Source organism: Anabrus simplex, chromosome 1, assembly GCF_040414725.1.
Source record: "Anabrus simplex isolate iqAnaSimp1 chromosome 1, ASM4041472v1, whole genome shotgun sequence".
NCBI lineage: Eukaryota > Metazoa > Arthropoda > Insecta > Orthoptera > Tettigoniidae > Anabrus > Anabrus simplex.
The window spans coordinates 1046238607-1046255736 of record NC_090265.1 but is presented as its reverse complement, the minus strand read 5'-3'; the positions used below and the strand labels follow the sequence as shown (position 1 = coordinate 1046255736).

The following is a 17130-nucleotide window of genomic DNA, read 5'->3' as shown; positions in this document are numbered from 1 at the left end:
CTAATTGCACCATTCGTTCTGCGTTCAATAGCAGTATACAACTGTTTTTACCGTATAGATTTCGGCAGCTGTTGTAATCGGAATGAAAGAATGTGCTTTTTGGCATTCTTTGGACTAGCCTCGATTTTAAATCTGTGTAACATCAAAATACGTCATCTGAACATGATGAAATTTAAATGCATTTTGTGTATCAAACAAGATTTTAAAGTTTCAAGTTTATCACTATAGGCCCTATTATGGGTATTCTCAGTTCTGCAATGTTGGACTAAGCTGTAGTTAACATAGTTTCGAGCACTACAGTTAACTGTTTTTATGATCTGTATTTATAGAAAACCCATACATATCCATAGATTTTATACCAAAATTTTTTTGAGAGGTGAAATTGTATAAGCAATACAGGTTCACTACAGCTTCCCGTGGAGTGCTGTGTTGCCACGCTTGTGGTAGACTGTACATTAAGTAGTCTTTAAAATAACAATGTTATTTAACAAAATTAAACATTGACCATTCCCCACATCTTTTGCACGAGGGCTTTATACTTCCAACGGCAGATTTAAAATGGTGAACTGCCTATTGCTTAAAAGCATTGTCATTGTCTTTGTTATGTGCATAATATTCACACATATTTAATCATCAAAAAGTAAACAATTCATAGTTACAAAACTTCCTCATTGGAGATGTCAGTTCCTGCCGAATCAGAGTTAGAGCTCTAAACCCTGTTAATTATAATGGGATTCATCGAAGGGATGTTGTCAGAAAGTTCATTACTATCCCAATACTAGTTTTGAATTTTGCATACTTCAGGAGTTCCTGAGAGCAAAGTTTCATTATTTCTAAACTTCTCGCTCTTTGGGTGGTATTGGTGATGCTTACTTTTGTCACTTTCCCGTAACATAAGCCTAAATGTACGTGATTCCATTTAATTCTCAGTGAGCAACGTGTAGCTGAAGTAATTCGAAATCAGAAAAGAGTTGTTTTGTTAGTCGAGCTTTCTTTAGGGCGTTTCTTGTGGTCTAGCATGGTCATGTAGCTCTGATTTCGTAAACTAGTCATACTTCTCAACCTAGAGCAGTGGTGAAATATTTCATTTCTGTAAGGCAATATGTAATCTGTTTTCTTCCTCCATTCACTGTACATACATTTATTCAGAGAATAAAAATTTCCCCCAGAAGGAAGTTACCCCTGAGGACAAAAGTTGTACTGATTACGTTAGTGAATCAAGGCTTTGAAAACCACATTCTTTGTCCGCGATTGTGGTAGGTTGAATCTGAAGCAGAATTCTTCAAACAACTTAGGTTACGTATTATTCCTCTTGCACCGATCATGAGGCTTATCTCCTCCAGGACCTTTTTTTTTTTTGGGCTAACCTAGATATGTGCTAGTTACATGATATTAATACATCATTGTATGTTCCAGATTAAAATGTAAATACTGTAAAGTTATTTATTTAACTGGTAAATTGTAATTATTGTCAGCATAATTGCATCTGTATCATCAGAGTTTAAATGTTTAACTTGACTATCATGTAGTGTTGTACGAAAGCGGTGTCTCAATTACTGTGGAATCGCATGTGAGCACTCGATTCTGCTTAACGTTACAAACCCATATGGCACTCCGCAGCAACCAAGTCATAAGCCCCAGTGTTTCACGATTATGACTGAGCAGTAGAATTCTAAGAGTTTGAAATACTCTGTTATATCTTATTCGTGATAACACTAAAATAATTCAATTTTGAAGTTTGTGTTTATCTGTATGATATTACAGTTAATGCCCCGAGGGGAATAAATTGAAATTTTGTAATAATTTTTTATGTAGTATTCCCCTCCCGGCTACTCATTCCTGCCACCCAGCTTATGAATATTTTTGGGGAGAACACTGACTTCATATGTCGAGTCCATATTCATGCTGGTAGGAGGGGATAGTTCGCTCACAAATTCTATTCCTTGTGTACTTTTCTGGGCCAGTTAGCATGTGATTCAAACCAAACCGTAGGATTAATAATATATCCATTGATGTTATTTTTTAGGGCTATCATATCGGTGCTAGGGGCTACCTGGGCAAGGCAGTAGTAAAGGAATGCTTCGTTCACTCGGAAGGACATGGATTCGATTCCCCAACAGGAAGTCAAAAAATTTAACAAAGGAGATTTCCATATTCCCACTTCCGGTGGTGCACATGGCCCAGAGGTTCACGCAACCTATGCAACAAATGAGTACGCGGTTAATTTCTGCGGGCAAAGGGCGGCTGAGTGTAGAGCTAACTACTCTGCCTCACTTAATACCGAGGTTACGGATGGTGGAAAGCTTTACCTTCCACCCCTGCGAGGGCCTTTATGGCCTGTATAGAGATGACTTAAATCCTATGGATACTGCCTTTCTCCAACACCCCATGGACCTCTTTCACGCAGTGTGTAACCAGTAGCTCTTAACGACGGAGCGATGCAGCTTCGTATGTCGTGGTATCGAGTAAGTTCCAGGGTTTTACCATAGGAACAGTAACCAAAGACATGTGAATGTATTCTTTTTTGTTGTGGCAATGCCGAAAACACTGTTCAAATGGCTGCGATATTAATAGTCATCTTTAGAGCATTACGCAAGTCATTGCATAATAGACCATCATGGATGTCCAACTGTTTGTTAAATGTTGTTCTTTAAATAAGATAACAACTTTTCCCTTTTGAGGAAGTTGATACCATTTTTAGAATTCCTGATCTCAGTAAGTGTGTTTATATTCCTTGAATCTAAAACACCATTCTTGAACTTAATAAGCTGTCGCAAGGTCACGTGCAGTTTTTGTAAGCAGTTGTACCTCACCTGAGAGAGGTGGCTGCTTCAAAGTGTAAGGGTTTCTTTTCATTTTTAAGGTACCAAGGGCACTGATCTGTTGAAGAATACCTTCCCATTTTGATTGGAAATATCATAAATCTTTGAATTCATGGTGGGTGTACATCATACCGTGGGGTATGTTGGCTGGAAGCTGGAAGATTTCTTTCAGTGTACATTTTATCATTTTGTCACTGTCTATGAGATATGTCTGGAATACAGTTAAGCGCAACTATCGGAAATGGATAATTCAATGTTGGGCACACGGAAGAATTTGAACTTTTGGTCTGCCTGAGAGGAAATGATGACAGTGACTGCTGTTAGACACATCTATCCTGCTGTGTGCATCAAAGGTAATTCTGTTTTGAAAGTTCACTCCAAGATATCTGATAGACTCGTCCTGTGATACTGCTTTTACATCTCCACCGAAGACAGAAATAAGGTTATCAGTAAGCTGACCTTAAGATACGAAGCGTGTTTTTTAAGTAAGGTCCGTTTTGTTATAGACACTAGTAGTTCGCGCACATATCACAACGAGCGTGTGCGTCGTGTACCGGCATGCGTCGGGAACAGTTATGCTCAGTTTCAGCTCTGTAGCTAACCTGTACGGTTCTGTGGTTTCAAAATGTTTAAGACTATCAACTCGCCTGCCACGTGTGAGGTTCAGTCAGTGATACGGTTTTTGTCAGCAAGGAACCTGTCTGCTGCAGAAATTCATCAACAGATTTGCGAAGTGTGCCTTGATACTGTTATGAGTGAAAGCAAAGTGCGTAAGTGGGTACGACAATTCAAAAATGGCCGTGACAACATCCATGATGAAGACCACTCCGGTCACCCTTCTTTGATTACAGACAATTTGGTGGCTTCAGTTGAAGTGAAGTTTCGTGAGAACAGGTGCTTCACAATAACAGGTCTCTCAAACGAATTTCCTGATGTGTTGAGATCAGTGCTTTACAACATTGTTTGTGAACACCTAAAGTTTAGGAAACTGTGCACCTGTTGGGTCCCGAAACTCCTAACAGAGGACCACAAAAACCAAAGATTTGAGTGAGCGATGAAGTTCTCGACTCGTTATGACGAAGAAGGTGACTGTTTCTTGAGTCAAATCGTAACTGGAGATGAAACATGGGTTTCGCATATCTCGCCAGAATTGAAGCAACAGAGCATGGAATGGAGAGACACACACTCGCCTGTTAAGGTGAAGGCCAAACAGACTCTGTCCCAGCGCAAAATCATGGCGTAGGTGTTTTGGGATAGGCATCGTGTTTTGTTGGTCGACTTCATGCAACGAGGAACCACTATCAATGCAGAAGCATACTGCCAAACCCTGAGAAAGCTACGCAGAGCGATTCAAAACAAAAGACGCGGCATGTTGACAAAGGGAATTGTCCCTCTCCATGACAATGCAAGACCTCACACTGCAGGTCAACCTGCGATTTATTGGGCAGTTTTGGCTGGGAAGATTTAGACCACCCACCCTACAGTCCTGATCTTGTGCCGAGCGATTACCATCTATTCCTCCTCCTCAAACATCACCTCAGTGGCAACCATTACAATGATGATGATGACGACGACGTGAAAACAGTAGTGAACTCTTATCGGAGCAGGCGGCAAGTTTCTATGAAGAGGGTATTTTAAAATTGGTTACGAGGTATGATAAGTGTTTGAACAAACTTGGCAACTATGTCGAAAAATAGAGTGAAGTATGTTCTTTATGAAAATAAATTTACTTTTTTGAAATAACCTTTCTTTGTGTAGCTTTACTTATTTTCAAACGGTCCTTACTTAAAAAACACGCCTCGTATATTGATAGAGATTGCTTTAGGCTTATTGATCTTAAAGCCTATCTTTCTAATCTTCTCATTGTTAAAAACATTGTTGTTTGTCAGATCTAGTGTGAAAGCTTTGTCTTTGACAGCAATAATATTGTCATTAGCAAATGCTAGTACTACGACAGGCTTCAAACCTTCTACAGGCAGAAATCCATATTCCCTAGCTATCGCTTTCTCTGAGAGTTCATTCAGGATAAGGTGTATTGTGATATTATTAAGTGTAAGTGATAATGGTGAACCTTGCAAAACATCTCTCCTTAGTTTTATGCTCTTAATTCTTGGGTAGTTGGCTTCAATTAGGGTAGTATTTCCCTCTTAAAGAGAGAGGTTTAGCTCGACAAGTTTAGATGGAACAGCAGAATTTTCTAAAGTTCTTCTCAGATGATCATGGCCAATGTAATCAAATGCCTTTTGGATGTGAAGGAATACTGTGATTGCATCAGTTTCCTTGTTGTTTGCCTTGGTCGGAACTGACTGTGGCAGGCGAGGCAATGAAACAAACCTCTCTGTTAAAGTAGAGTCCTGTATTCTCTCAGTCTGCGTTCTAGGACTCTCTCTCGATAACTCTATGTAAAATTGAACAGATGGAAATGGGCTGCCAATTTGGTGATACTTTCTCCTGATTTCTAAATAAAGATGGTTCTTGCTTGTTGAAAGGAAACAGGGACATGAAATGTTATCAGGGTCCTCGTTGCTATTATAGCAATAATAATACACATAATTCTCGAGAGACATTGAACTGATAGGTGTTATTTAAAGTGATTCGTTCTGATGCAGACAATGAACTTGCTTACTCATTTCCTATGCAATCATTACTGGTTTAATGGAGAGAAGTGTTTTTCAATGTCACAAATAAGAATTTTGCATAGTTTTTCATTGTTACCTAGTACTCTGCGGACTGCCTTTTTTTTCTCTGATTGTAGTATTGAGATTGTTTTAATAAGTTTGCAATTCTTGTCGTTTTTGCCCTATCCCTCTTATTGTTTGCATCCCTGAAGATTATTTTCCGTGGTTTCCCATTTTCACACCAGGTAGATGCTGGGGCTGTACCTTAATTAAGGCATGTTCGCTTCCTCCCCACTTCCAAGTGTTTCCTATCCCATTGTCGCCATAAGACTTACCTTTGTCAATGCGACTGGAAGAAAAAAATGCCACCAACAACTTTCTGGCTCCAATTGCTTTTGCAAGATATTCACAGAAGTCATTTACCAAGTTTGAAGTGGAATTATTGATATTATCCTGGAATTGCTTTCTCCACTTTTGCTAATCTGTAATGTGCCTAAGTTCACGTCTTTTGACGTACAGGGAGCAGCTGGTACACCGTTCAGCATATCATCTGAGGAACAGCTGAACAGAAGTGTTGGACCACAAATATATCAAAATTGCCACAGAACCCTCAAGAACTCAACCATATCACAGCTGCAGTAAAAGACTTGCTTAAAACAAACTTCAAAACCACTCATTAATCATATGAAATAATCATAATCATAAAAACATTCATGAAATCTTAAGCCTCAAACTATCAGTGAGACTTGTCAAGTCACCACCTTCTCGTAGATGGATGTATCATTGTGTGATGAGATTTCTGGTCAACAACAGCTGATTTGGCTGGCAAAATATTTTAAGAATTTCCTGAATCATTCCTCTAAATGGGTAGAGTTCATTTCATTTTTTACACCATCAAAACTTGAGCTCAGCACCAGGTAAAAAAATTCATTGCAAATTGTACTTAAAATAATTGCAATCTCTCCTTCTGAAAACAGATCTCAAAAGCATTTTTGCCATGGAAACAACAAATATCACTGATAATGTCTATGTTTTGCATGGTTTTGGTGAACTCCAGACGATTCAGCCCTGAGTGGAATACCTTGTGAAAATAAACCCACCGAGCTCGATAGCTGCAGTCACTTAAGTGCGGCCAGTATCCAGTATTCGGGAGATAGTAGGTTCGAACCCCACTATTGGCAGCCCTGAAAATGGTTTTCTGTGGTTTCCCGTTTTCACACCAGGCAAATGCTGGGGCTGTACCTCAATTAGGGCCGCGGCCGCTTCCTTCCCACTCCTAGCCTTTCCTTGTCCCATCGTCGCCATAAGACCTATCTGTGTTGGTGCGACGTAAAGCAAAAAAAAAACCCAGTGTGACAATGCGGCAACACTGCGCTCTTAACACAGCCGTTACATAGCTGTTGGCACCCGGTAAATTTCCTGCTCATATAATAATCTGTATAAAATCAATGGATACTTGTAGATTTTATATAAATATTCCTTATGAAGACAGTAATTGCTATGCTCACAACAACATTAACCACAGCTTTAAGTACAGAATAGAGAAACCCATTACAAATTAAATTGATAACTCTGTAAGTTGTTGTGATAAATTCCTGAAAAATCCCGTGAAGATTGCCATTTCAGCAAACAGTTGTTCAAAAAAGCAACATCAGAAAATGAATGAACATTTCCTGGTACCTGTTCCTTTCTATTCCAGAAGCAATTACCCTGTACGGTCCTTTTGAAGACCAATTTTGATGATTATGTATATCAGTATAGCGGGAATGTCTGGAACAAAAGAGGAACTCTTCCAAAATCTCTGTCATGAATATCAGTGTGATGTCCTTTGTGTTCAGGAGACTCGTAGAGGTAACGACCAAAGAGGACCTAAGGTGCCTGGAATGAACCTTGCTATCGAAAGACCTCACTGACAGTATGGTAGTGCAATATTTGTCAAATCTGGCTTGTCAGTGCTCTCAACAGTGCTCACAGAGGTGAACGATGTTGAGATTCTGTCTATTGAGTTGAACAACTGTGTAGTTTTGACAGTATATAAGTCACCTGGTACAGGTTTAATCTTATCAGGAACCAACAATGTGCATAATCAAAGCACTGAATTTGTCGTAGAGTACTTCTATAGCCATAACAGTATTTGGGGTTATGAAGATGACTAGGAAAATGGTGAAGCTGTGATAGAATGGGCTGGCTGACTCAAGTAATTTACGATTAATACACAATGGCAATTTACCATCATCATTTAACTTTGTACGTTGGAAATGGGGCTATAATCCAGATTTGATATTTGTCAGTGATGCAGTATCATCTCAATGCCTCAAAAGTATTGGCTGCCCAATCCCAAATACTCAACATAGGCCTATTGTATGTCAGATTTCTTCCATTTTAGACCTAAAATTGTACCCTTCAGAAGACATAACTTCAAGAAAGCAAATGGGGGAAAATTTACTGAGTCACCAGATAGTCTCGTGTCCAAGATAAATCCGTTACCTGAATCTTTTGATGATGTGGCTGCTGTGAAAGAATCTTCCCGCAAAATCAATTCCATGTGGACGCTGAACCCATTATATTCCTGGCCTTAATGGAAATAATATCAAACGTTGGAGGAATATATGAAACAGATGAAAATCCATTCACTGAGCAAACATTGGATGCTAGCTTGAAACTTACAAACTCTCTGGCAGAAATTAAGAAAACACATTGGAGATGAATGTTAGAAAACTTGCACATGACAAAAATGTAGTCAGCTGGCATGGAGACTGTTACGCCAAGTGAACAATGATCCTACTCGGAAAGTAACTCATGCAAAACATATCTCCAAATCAAATTGCTCATCAGCTTCTGCTAAATGGAAAAATGGATAAATCCATTGCTGGATCTAAAATACGGGGAGAAATTGAGCTAGAAACTAACAGGCTCTCTTGCGAATTTACTGAGGAAGAATTGTGGGAAGCCATACGACAGTGCAAGAATAATAAAACAGCTGGACTGCTTTATATGTGGATGGAAGAAATAAAACAATTGGGACAGTTGACCATGAAATGGCTTGTTGAATTCTTTAATGACTGTTTGCGACAGAAGCAGATTCCAAAAACATGGAGGAAAACCAAAGTAGTTGCCATGCTATAACCCTGGAAGGAGCCATTTAACCGCAGAAGTTATCGACCTACAACCTGTGACAATAAAATTTGCTGAATGAAGTCAGAATGATCGATCCGGCAACACTGGCAATAAGCAACGCTGCACCTGCGTAACAGCAGGTTTTGACCACCTGCTCCCAACGGTGTTCAGTTGAGCATCGTGTGTGCGCCGTGTAAGACCTGTTTGACACGGCGTGTATTTAGTGTGTTGGTTCTGAACTGCGAACAGGAACATGAACGACCAAAAGATCAATGTACAGTTTTGTTTTAAGCTTGGCAAGACACCGAAAGAAAAGCATGCAATGCTGGTACGCGTTTATGAAGATCAAGCACTGTTTTTTTAAGTGTGTACAAGTCGTTTGCCCGTTTTCGAGGCGGCTGGGAAAGTGTTTCTGACAACCCCCGTAGCGGAAGACCAGCGACCGCCGTCAGTGACGAAAACATTGAGATGGTGAGGACATTAGTCACGAACGATCAGCGATTAACTGTGTGCATGATAGCGGATGAACTGCAGATTAACCGTGAATAAGTGCGACAAATTGTTACCCAGAAGTTAGGGAAGGGGAAACATGTTCTCGTCAAACAGTTCATGACCCCAAAAAAAAAAAAAAAAAAGGAGGTGATGTAACTTGGTCATCCCCCATACTCGTCACATCTCAATCCTCCAGACTTCTTCCGATTCCCACGACTCAAACTCACTTTGAAAGGAAAGACATTTGACGATATTCCTGACATCCAACAAAATGTGACGAGGCTTTTGAACACCATCTCAAAGGAAGCCTTCTAGCAAAGTTTCCAGGACATGTATTGCCAATCTCAGCAGGACATAGTTATGGGAGGGGACTATTTTGAAGGACGGTAAGGTCACTCGTGCATTGTTCATCTATGTTGATAGTACAGGACTATTCACCAAACTTTATTGTCAGAGGTTGTATTTCACTCCTATGTCACCTTTATAAGATATTCATAAGGCTTCTGTTGAACTGTTTGGCCCCTGATTGATGGATTATCAATACCTGAACAAGTAGGCTTCAGGCCTCAAAGGAATTGCACATTAAAATGTTGCCCGTTTAACTCAGTACATAGACGACTGATTTTAAAGATGTGTTTTTCCTGGTGTTGCTTTTACTGATTGATCTTCAGCCTATGATACTGTTCAACATTGTATAATATTCCAGAAGATCTACAGCCTGACACACAAGTATGGCTTCATGGAAATAATTGGTACTTTATTATACAACCATAGGTTCTTAGTTGAATTTCAAGGAAGATGAAGGTGTTGGAGAAACCAAAAGAATGGCCTGCCTCAAGAAAGTATCCTGTCCTCTGTGCTGTTTAATATATACGCTAACGACCAGCTAAGACCTGATATGTGCAAGAGCTTAATTAATGCCGATGATCTTGCTTTAGCAACTGAAGCAAAGGAGTTTGAGGAAGTTGAACAATTTCTCACAACAGCACTAGAACTTACACTGAATATCATAGTAAGGATCACCTGAAACCAAATCCCCAGAAACCTCAGGTATGTGCTTTCCACCTCTGAAACAAACAGGCAAATAGAAACCTGAAAGTTAGCTGGGAGGGCGCAGAGTTGGAACACTGCTTTATGCCAAAATACCTTGGCGTCACTTTAGACATGTCTCCCCTAACATATCGCAAACTCTGTCTTGGTACAAAACAAAAAGTTTCAGTCTGAAATAACATCATTCGTATACTCCCTGGCAATAATTGGGGAGCCTACCCTCAAGTCATAAGACCTTACATCATGGGACTCAGTTTCTCTGCAGAGGAGTATGCATGTCCTGTGTGGCATAGCTTTACTCGTGCAAAGCATGTTGATGTTGCGCTAAATGATACTGTCAGACTGATTATTGGGTGTCTGAAACAAATACCTATAGACAAGGTTTATTGGTTTATTGCTTGGCAGGTATTGCACCATCTGATAGACGGCAGAAAGTAGCTGCAGATGCCGAGAGAAAGAAGGCTGAAACAAATTGGTTCTCCACCTCCATGGTCATCCACCACCAACATCTAGGTTGAAATCTAGGAAAAGTTTCCTTTGTTCAAATTCAGCGCTAACTATATCTCCGCAAAGAGCCGGAGAACTACTGTGGGCTGCTAGATGTGCCCATCTTCAAATGTGGATGAAACCTGTTGACTGTTTACCTCATGGATGTGCTCTGGGCTGGTTAACCTGGAGATAATTGAACAGGTTATGATCCAGGGACAACCTTGTCAAATGGGGCTATTTCAAAGAACTATGTGACTGGAGAAGAACAGACAATTAGTCATCTATGCCAATGCCCACTCTGTCCTGAGTCATGCAGTGATGGAAAGTTCTTGAAGGCTGAAGAAAATGCAGTTGCTGTCGCCCAATTCGGGGCAAAAATTATTTAATTTTCTTCCCGTTGTGATGGAATTACTCAATTGTTTTCTTATAATCCATATTCCATTATTTTACACAATTTTGTCATGTTAAAAATTTGTATAACTTCTGACTCGAGTAAATAAATAAATAAATAAATTAAATAAATAAATACATGTGACAGTGGATAGAGAGCATGAAATTAATGCCCTATGGGTTTTTCTTTTGTTTTAATGATGGGTTTGCATTCAACAATACATGATTTCTTGCCATTGGCATGTGTTGTTCTCAACAAAGGAAAGGAGTTGATCAGTGATTACAGAGCTTTGATGCTCTTAGCATTATGAGAACACTTGTTACTAGGATAATGTTCTTAGCAGCCAATGGCAGTGAGAGTATGTGCTTCCTTACTAGAGTTGTTTTGCAATTCACTGCTAGGAATGGGAATACATGCTTTGTACCTTTTCTGCATATTGCTTATTATTGGTGCTTATATATTTTACAAATCTTATTTTACACAAATGAGTATATTTTTTAGAGCATAAAATTGGACTGGCTTTTAGTTTTCACCTTGACCAAATTCTCCTTTTTTAATAAAGTTGTTTTGTTTCATATCTGTAATTTTTAAATGGGATAAAAAATTATGATTGTCATAGTAGCAGTGCTGAATGATCTTTCTCACCGGGCGAGTTGGCCATGCGGTTAGGGGCCGCAGCTGTGAGGTTGCATCCGGGAGATAGTGGGTTCGAATCACACTGTCGGCAGCCCTGAAGATGGTTTTCCGTGGGTTCCCATTTTCACACCAGGTAAATGCCACGGCCGCTTCCTTCCAACTCCTAGCCCTTTCCTATCCCATCGTCGCCATAAGACCTATCTGTGCCGGTGTGACGTAAAGCCACTAGCAGAAAGGAAAAAAAAAAAAAAACCCAACTTTCTCAACTACATTTTAATGACATCCAAATGTTAATTAATTTTAATAGGTTGACACTTTTTACTGAGAAGCCTGCAACATTGGCCGTTAGCATAACTAATAATGTTCAATTGATATTTCATGTGTATAAAACTCATTTGGTCATGATGTGTGTTCCAAAGTTCTGCCCATGGGTATATTTTGTGATTCTCAGAGTAATCCTTTATTATCATTTGAGTTCTTAGTCCAGATAAATTGTTGTAGAGAGAGAGATGATTTGTCTTTTCTCTCATGAATAGTTTTATTCATTGTGCATGTTTGCAAGTTCCTTTGAACAAAATAGTTGGAGGGGTTAGAGTGTTTGGTAATTAAAGTACTGTCTCTGGTAGGGTCTGGCTCATCTACACTGTAGAAAACTGATGATGTAAGTCTAGTTGATTATTTTATATTGATACCCAAGGCATGAAATAAATACTTATTGGAAGACTGCTGTTTTAACTTCAGCAGATCTTAAATTAGCTTATTACTGCAAGGATAAAGCTGGAGTCATCTTAGAGCAAATATTTTAATTCACTAAACTTACCCCATTTTGATTTTGATTTTTTAAATTTATCTGTCTATTTTATCGAAACCTTTTACATGTGATTTTGTACTCAGAGCTCTGAATGCTGACCTGAATTGCAATATATGCCTAATTGGGAATCATACATGTGCTACCAATGTTTGAGCATTATAAAGAAATTGCATTCATTATTCGATTAAATATAGTTTTATGCTAATATCTCTCTTTACAGCTTGGCAGAAAAATCCAAAACTGATGTTGGGAAATCAAAACGTAGATCATCAAACGACAAAAGTAAAACCTCAGTAATGGAGAAGTGTGAGAAAGGGAGTCATTCAGAAAGTAAAGGAGAGAAATCGACCAATGTGTGTGATTTCTGCGGAAAGACCTTCACTCGATGTAAGATGCTAATTCACCGAAGAATCCACACTGGGGAAAGACCTTTTAGTTGTCCAGTGTGTGGAGAGGCTTTCGTATCAAAGGGAGCACTGACTGTACATCTGGTGATTCACAGTGATCAACGACCTTTTCCCTGTGATGTATGCAACAGGCGGTTCAAGCGGGCTTTTGAGTTGAAGGATCATAAGAAAATTCATACTGGAGAGAAAAATCATGTTTGTGATATTTGTGGCTACTCTTGTATACAGAGGACTAATCTTGTCAATCACCGCAAGAGACACTTAAATGAATACAAATTGAAGTGTGATGTTTGTGGGAAGGGATTTTACACCAATACAGAGCTTCAGGAACATAAAAATGGACACACAGGGGCAAAACCTTTCCAGTGTGATGTTTGTGGGTTAGCTTATCGATATAGATTCAGGCTGACTGTTCACAAGAGGAAACATGATCCTGATTACAGACCACCTCCCAAGACTCATCACTGTGAGATTTGTAACAAGGCTTATTCTCGGAGACAAGTATTACTGTCTCACATGAAATCGCATACTGGTGAAAATCAGTGCATTTGTACAATATGTGGAAAGGCTGTTTCTAGCAAAGACTACCTCAAGATTCATATTCGAACTCATACTGGAGAGAAACCTAATGTTTGTGATGTGTGTGGTAAAGCATTCATCTCAAAGAAATACCTCAAAATCCATCAGAGGACTCACACAGGAGAAAAGCCATTTTCCTGTGAAACTTGTGGCAAAGCCTTTACACAGCAGTCTTCTCTCATTGTACACAGACGTTCTCATAATAATCAAATTCAGTTTGCATGTCACTGCAATAAGATCTTCACTTCTCAAGCTCATTTGCTAGACCATCAGAGGACCCATAATATTGGGTTTATGTGAATATGCAGAAAACAAGTATTGACCCTTTTATACTTTTACCTTTAGAAGTTTACTTTTGCTATCAGTATTGTTTAAATGTTTCTTTTTCTGTGACAAAATGAAATGTTAATGTCTTAAATAAGGATCAGAGCATGAAAATATGACTCAGTATTTTAATGCTGGTAATGTCGCTTCAACAAATTGGAAACAATTTATGTGGAAGGCATTGGTACATTGTATTATGATAGTTAATGTTGCCATTGTAAGATAACGTTTTAATTAAGAATATTGAAATAGGTACCTTCTTTATTAAAGAGATTTATTTTTTTTACTCATAACAAATGCAACATAGTAGTTTGTACAAATTTTATATAACAGATAACTTATATCATAAATAATAAAACAATTGATATTTACAAAAATAGTAGAGATTCTTAAGCAAATGACTAACATTCTGTAGGTCACAATGGATCTGTATTCAGCAAGCTCTCAACCATAGGGTGTAGCCTTCATTAGGTCTTGCATAGTGTACTGGAGAGATCATGAGCTACAATTTAGGTGGTGATCCATTGTTGGTTCGTGTCCACATTCACAGAGGGTCAATTCACAAGGAAAGCCGTGCTTATTATTGTTGGTCTTGGATCTACTGTCTGTAGAGTGCAACCTGTTCAGATATTCCCCATGGCCAAAGTCTCATCATGGCCTACTGGGAGGTTTTCAGACAGATCCATCTACAAGGAAAGAAGAGGGCTTCTGGTCCTCCATGATGTTATCTTTTATGATTGAGATAAATCCCGGTTGTATGCACGAAATTTCTCCTAGACTTCAACCACTGATAGGCAAGTTGATTTGAGCAATGGGTGCAGTTGTGACACCGCTGCTTTAGATTTTTCATGTCTGCCTGCCACTTCACGTCTGATATCTGGAGCTGCATTGTCTGCAAGACAGTAAACCTCCTCGCCTGTTGTTGGTCTCTGACAACCAGTTATGAGTCTACATGTTTTGTTTAAAAGCAGTGTCTACCTGCTTGGTGTGACTTGACCTATACCAAACAATTTTGCTGCCGAGTAGCTTGGTGCTAATGCAGTAGTTCATATAGTATGAGCCTGCATCCCCCAGCTAATACCATATAGTTTATGAAGAATGCAGTTCCTTGCAGATACCTAATTCACTTAGATTACTGGGATTCCACTCTATTAAGAAATATTCCTTCTGTAAATGTGACAGGATCCCTCCAAAACTGATGCACCACATTAAAAAAAGCAATTTAAAAAAATGTATTTCATGTTTGCTGCTTCTAGACTACTGTACTTCCTCAGTTTGAATTTAGTTCAGCCAGTTCCCACATATGGAACATTTGTAGTACTAGTTCTAAATGGCCGTTGTGCTTGATATCCATGAATAAAACATGCTGTTGTAGAGCTCTTGCATATTTACAAGAAGTTGGAAACAAGTGTAAGGAGATGTCTGTGTCAATCATGGCACAGTAAGTTGCTGGGCATAGAGGTTGTTGGGTGATCAACAGTAGGTGTACCAAGATTCAAGATCCTCTTCACAGTTGCAGACTGCACTGCACCAACACCTGACAATGTGCAGCATGTTAACAACAGGGTTATGGGTACCAACATTAACAGTATGTGAAGTGTCACACCAGCTGGGACTTGGAAAAGAAAGTGGGCGTCTGTGTGCGTGCGTGCGTGCACGCGTGCATGTGCACTTGCTCAATTAGATTGTCACTGGGGAAAAGGCTGGTGAATGTTTAGATGTGTTATTAGTTCCTCATAGTCATCCACTACTGCAGCTCAATGGGGTGGGCATAATTGTCTTATTACTTCAGAAAACCCTGTCATATTCTTGGAGGATGACCTCTCAGAATACCTCGTGCACAATGTTATGCATGGTTAAGTAAATACACATCAATATTCCTCAAAGCAAAGCTGCTGCTGTCACTTCATTAGTGAAACTATACCTACGCCTCTGTTTTCACCAGGTGTAAAATGGGCTGAAAATCTCTGTTGAGATTGATCCTCAACATGCAGAAACAAAAATAGCCCTTCTGTTTCTTGGTCAAATCCTGATGTCTTGTGCACCTCTCTAATAAACAGTTTTGTGGGTAGTGTTCAATGCGAAGGTTCTGACACATCTTCGGGCATAACAGTCAGTGGCCACTGGCCAATAACACAAATATATTTTGTTCACAAGAATGGAGGATGGGAGCATGTTAATATTACGTATCATGGATGGCTTAGGAAGATTTTGTTGCCAGTTTAACTGTAGAAATAAAGTTTTAATATGTTTATTACACACATTGTTAATAATGAACTATGATGTAATTAGTGTAGTCTTGGTAATCATGCTATTATCACACTGATCACTGTTGGACAGCAGCCCAAAACATTCATCATGTCAGTAGCAATCTATGCCAATGAAACATAGAAAATTACAGTACAAAGAGCACTGAAGCTCACCGTATTCCACCCACATTTATAAAAAATATTGTGTCGCTTGGCGTGACCGATTTGCGAATGAGAATGTTCAAAGTCACTCCAGAAAATTACAAAAAATTATGGCGGAGTGTTAAATGTATCCAGCCAGCTATGTTCTTCACTTAACCAGGCAATGAATATTCAAACACTATTCAGTGGGAGCCACCAACAGGGAGACTGAAGCCAAGCAGACCCACAAAACATGGTGCCAAATGTTCAGAGGACCCACAGACAGATAACATCAGGTAGGATGATATCGAGAATGCCACTTCGATCAGGGCTCATTGGTGGAAGTTCATTGCGCTTTGCGCAGAAGAATCGCTGATGATTACGATTAAGGGTTATGATTTTGTTATAAATAATTGCACCAATTTCAGTAATGTTGCATGGGTAAAGGAATTGCCTCATTGGAATGTTTTCAACCACTTGCTCATTTACTGTCCTTCGCAGTTTACTTCTATAAGAGCAACATTTGGTATTATGGGTTTGTTACAAACATTACAGTTAGAAAAACAGTTGTGTATTTTGAAGTTGTATATTGCATATGATTTAAACGTGACTTCATGGGAAGAGAGAATGCAGTTTAACCTCTTAACATACCAATTATTTACAAAATTGTGATCTTTTTTTTTTACCTAATTTTTTATTGTTAAAATGGGCTATTTATTGAAAGCTAATGACAGTGGTAACAATGAAAATGCATTTTTTGAACTTAACAATGAAATGTAAGCCACCGAAAAGTTCCTGTTTTAAAATCCCGAGTATACTCGTGATACATTTTACGGATTCTAAAATAAATAACACAGCACTAAACATCCTCACAACACGGCTGGAAATGTATTTCAGGATTAGCCTTGAAAGGAAAACGTGGTGGGGCAGGTGGTAGTGTTCCGGAAGTATCAATTTCACACCACTGTCTGGCACTTGCAATATCACAATCAGATGAACTAGAA

The 17130-nt window shown here is 39.1% G+C and overlaps 2 protein-coding genes across 9 annotated transcripts in view; both read left to right on the top strand.

The window, feature by feature from the left end:
• Window positions 1–14949, top strand: part of LOC137497007 (endothelial zinc finger protein induced by tumor necrosis factor alpha-like) — a 70459-nt gene extending 55510 nt beyond the window's left edge. For all 3 annotated transcript variants that reach the window (XM_068225351.1, XM_068225353.1, XM_068225352.1), the window contains one exon: window positions 12647–14949. In XM_068225351.1, coding sequence (XP_068081452.1) covers window positions 12647–13712 — 1066 coding nt within the window. In that variant the 3' untranslated portion in view covers window positions 13713–14949. The remainder of the gene's footprint in view (window positions 1–12646) is intronic.
• Window positions 1–17130, top strand: part of LOC136857937 (zinc finger protein ZFP2) — a 585780-nt gene that overhangs the window by 168058 nt on the left and 400592 nt on the right. The gene's annotated exons all lie outside the window — the stretch shown is intronic.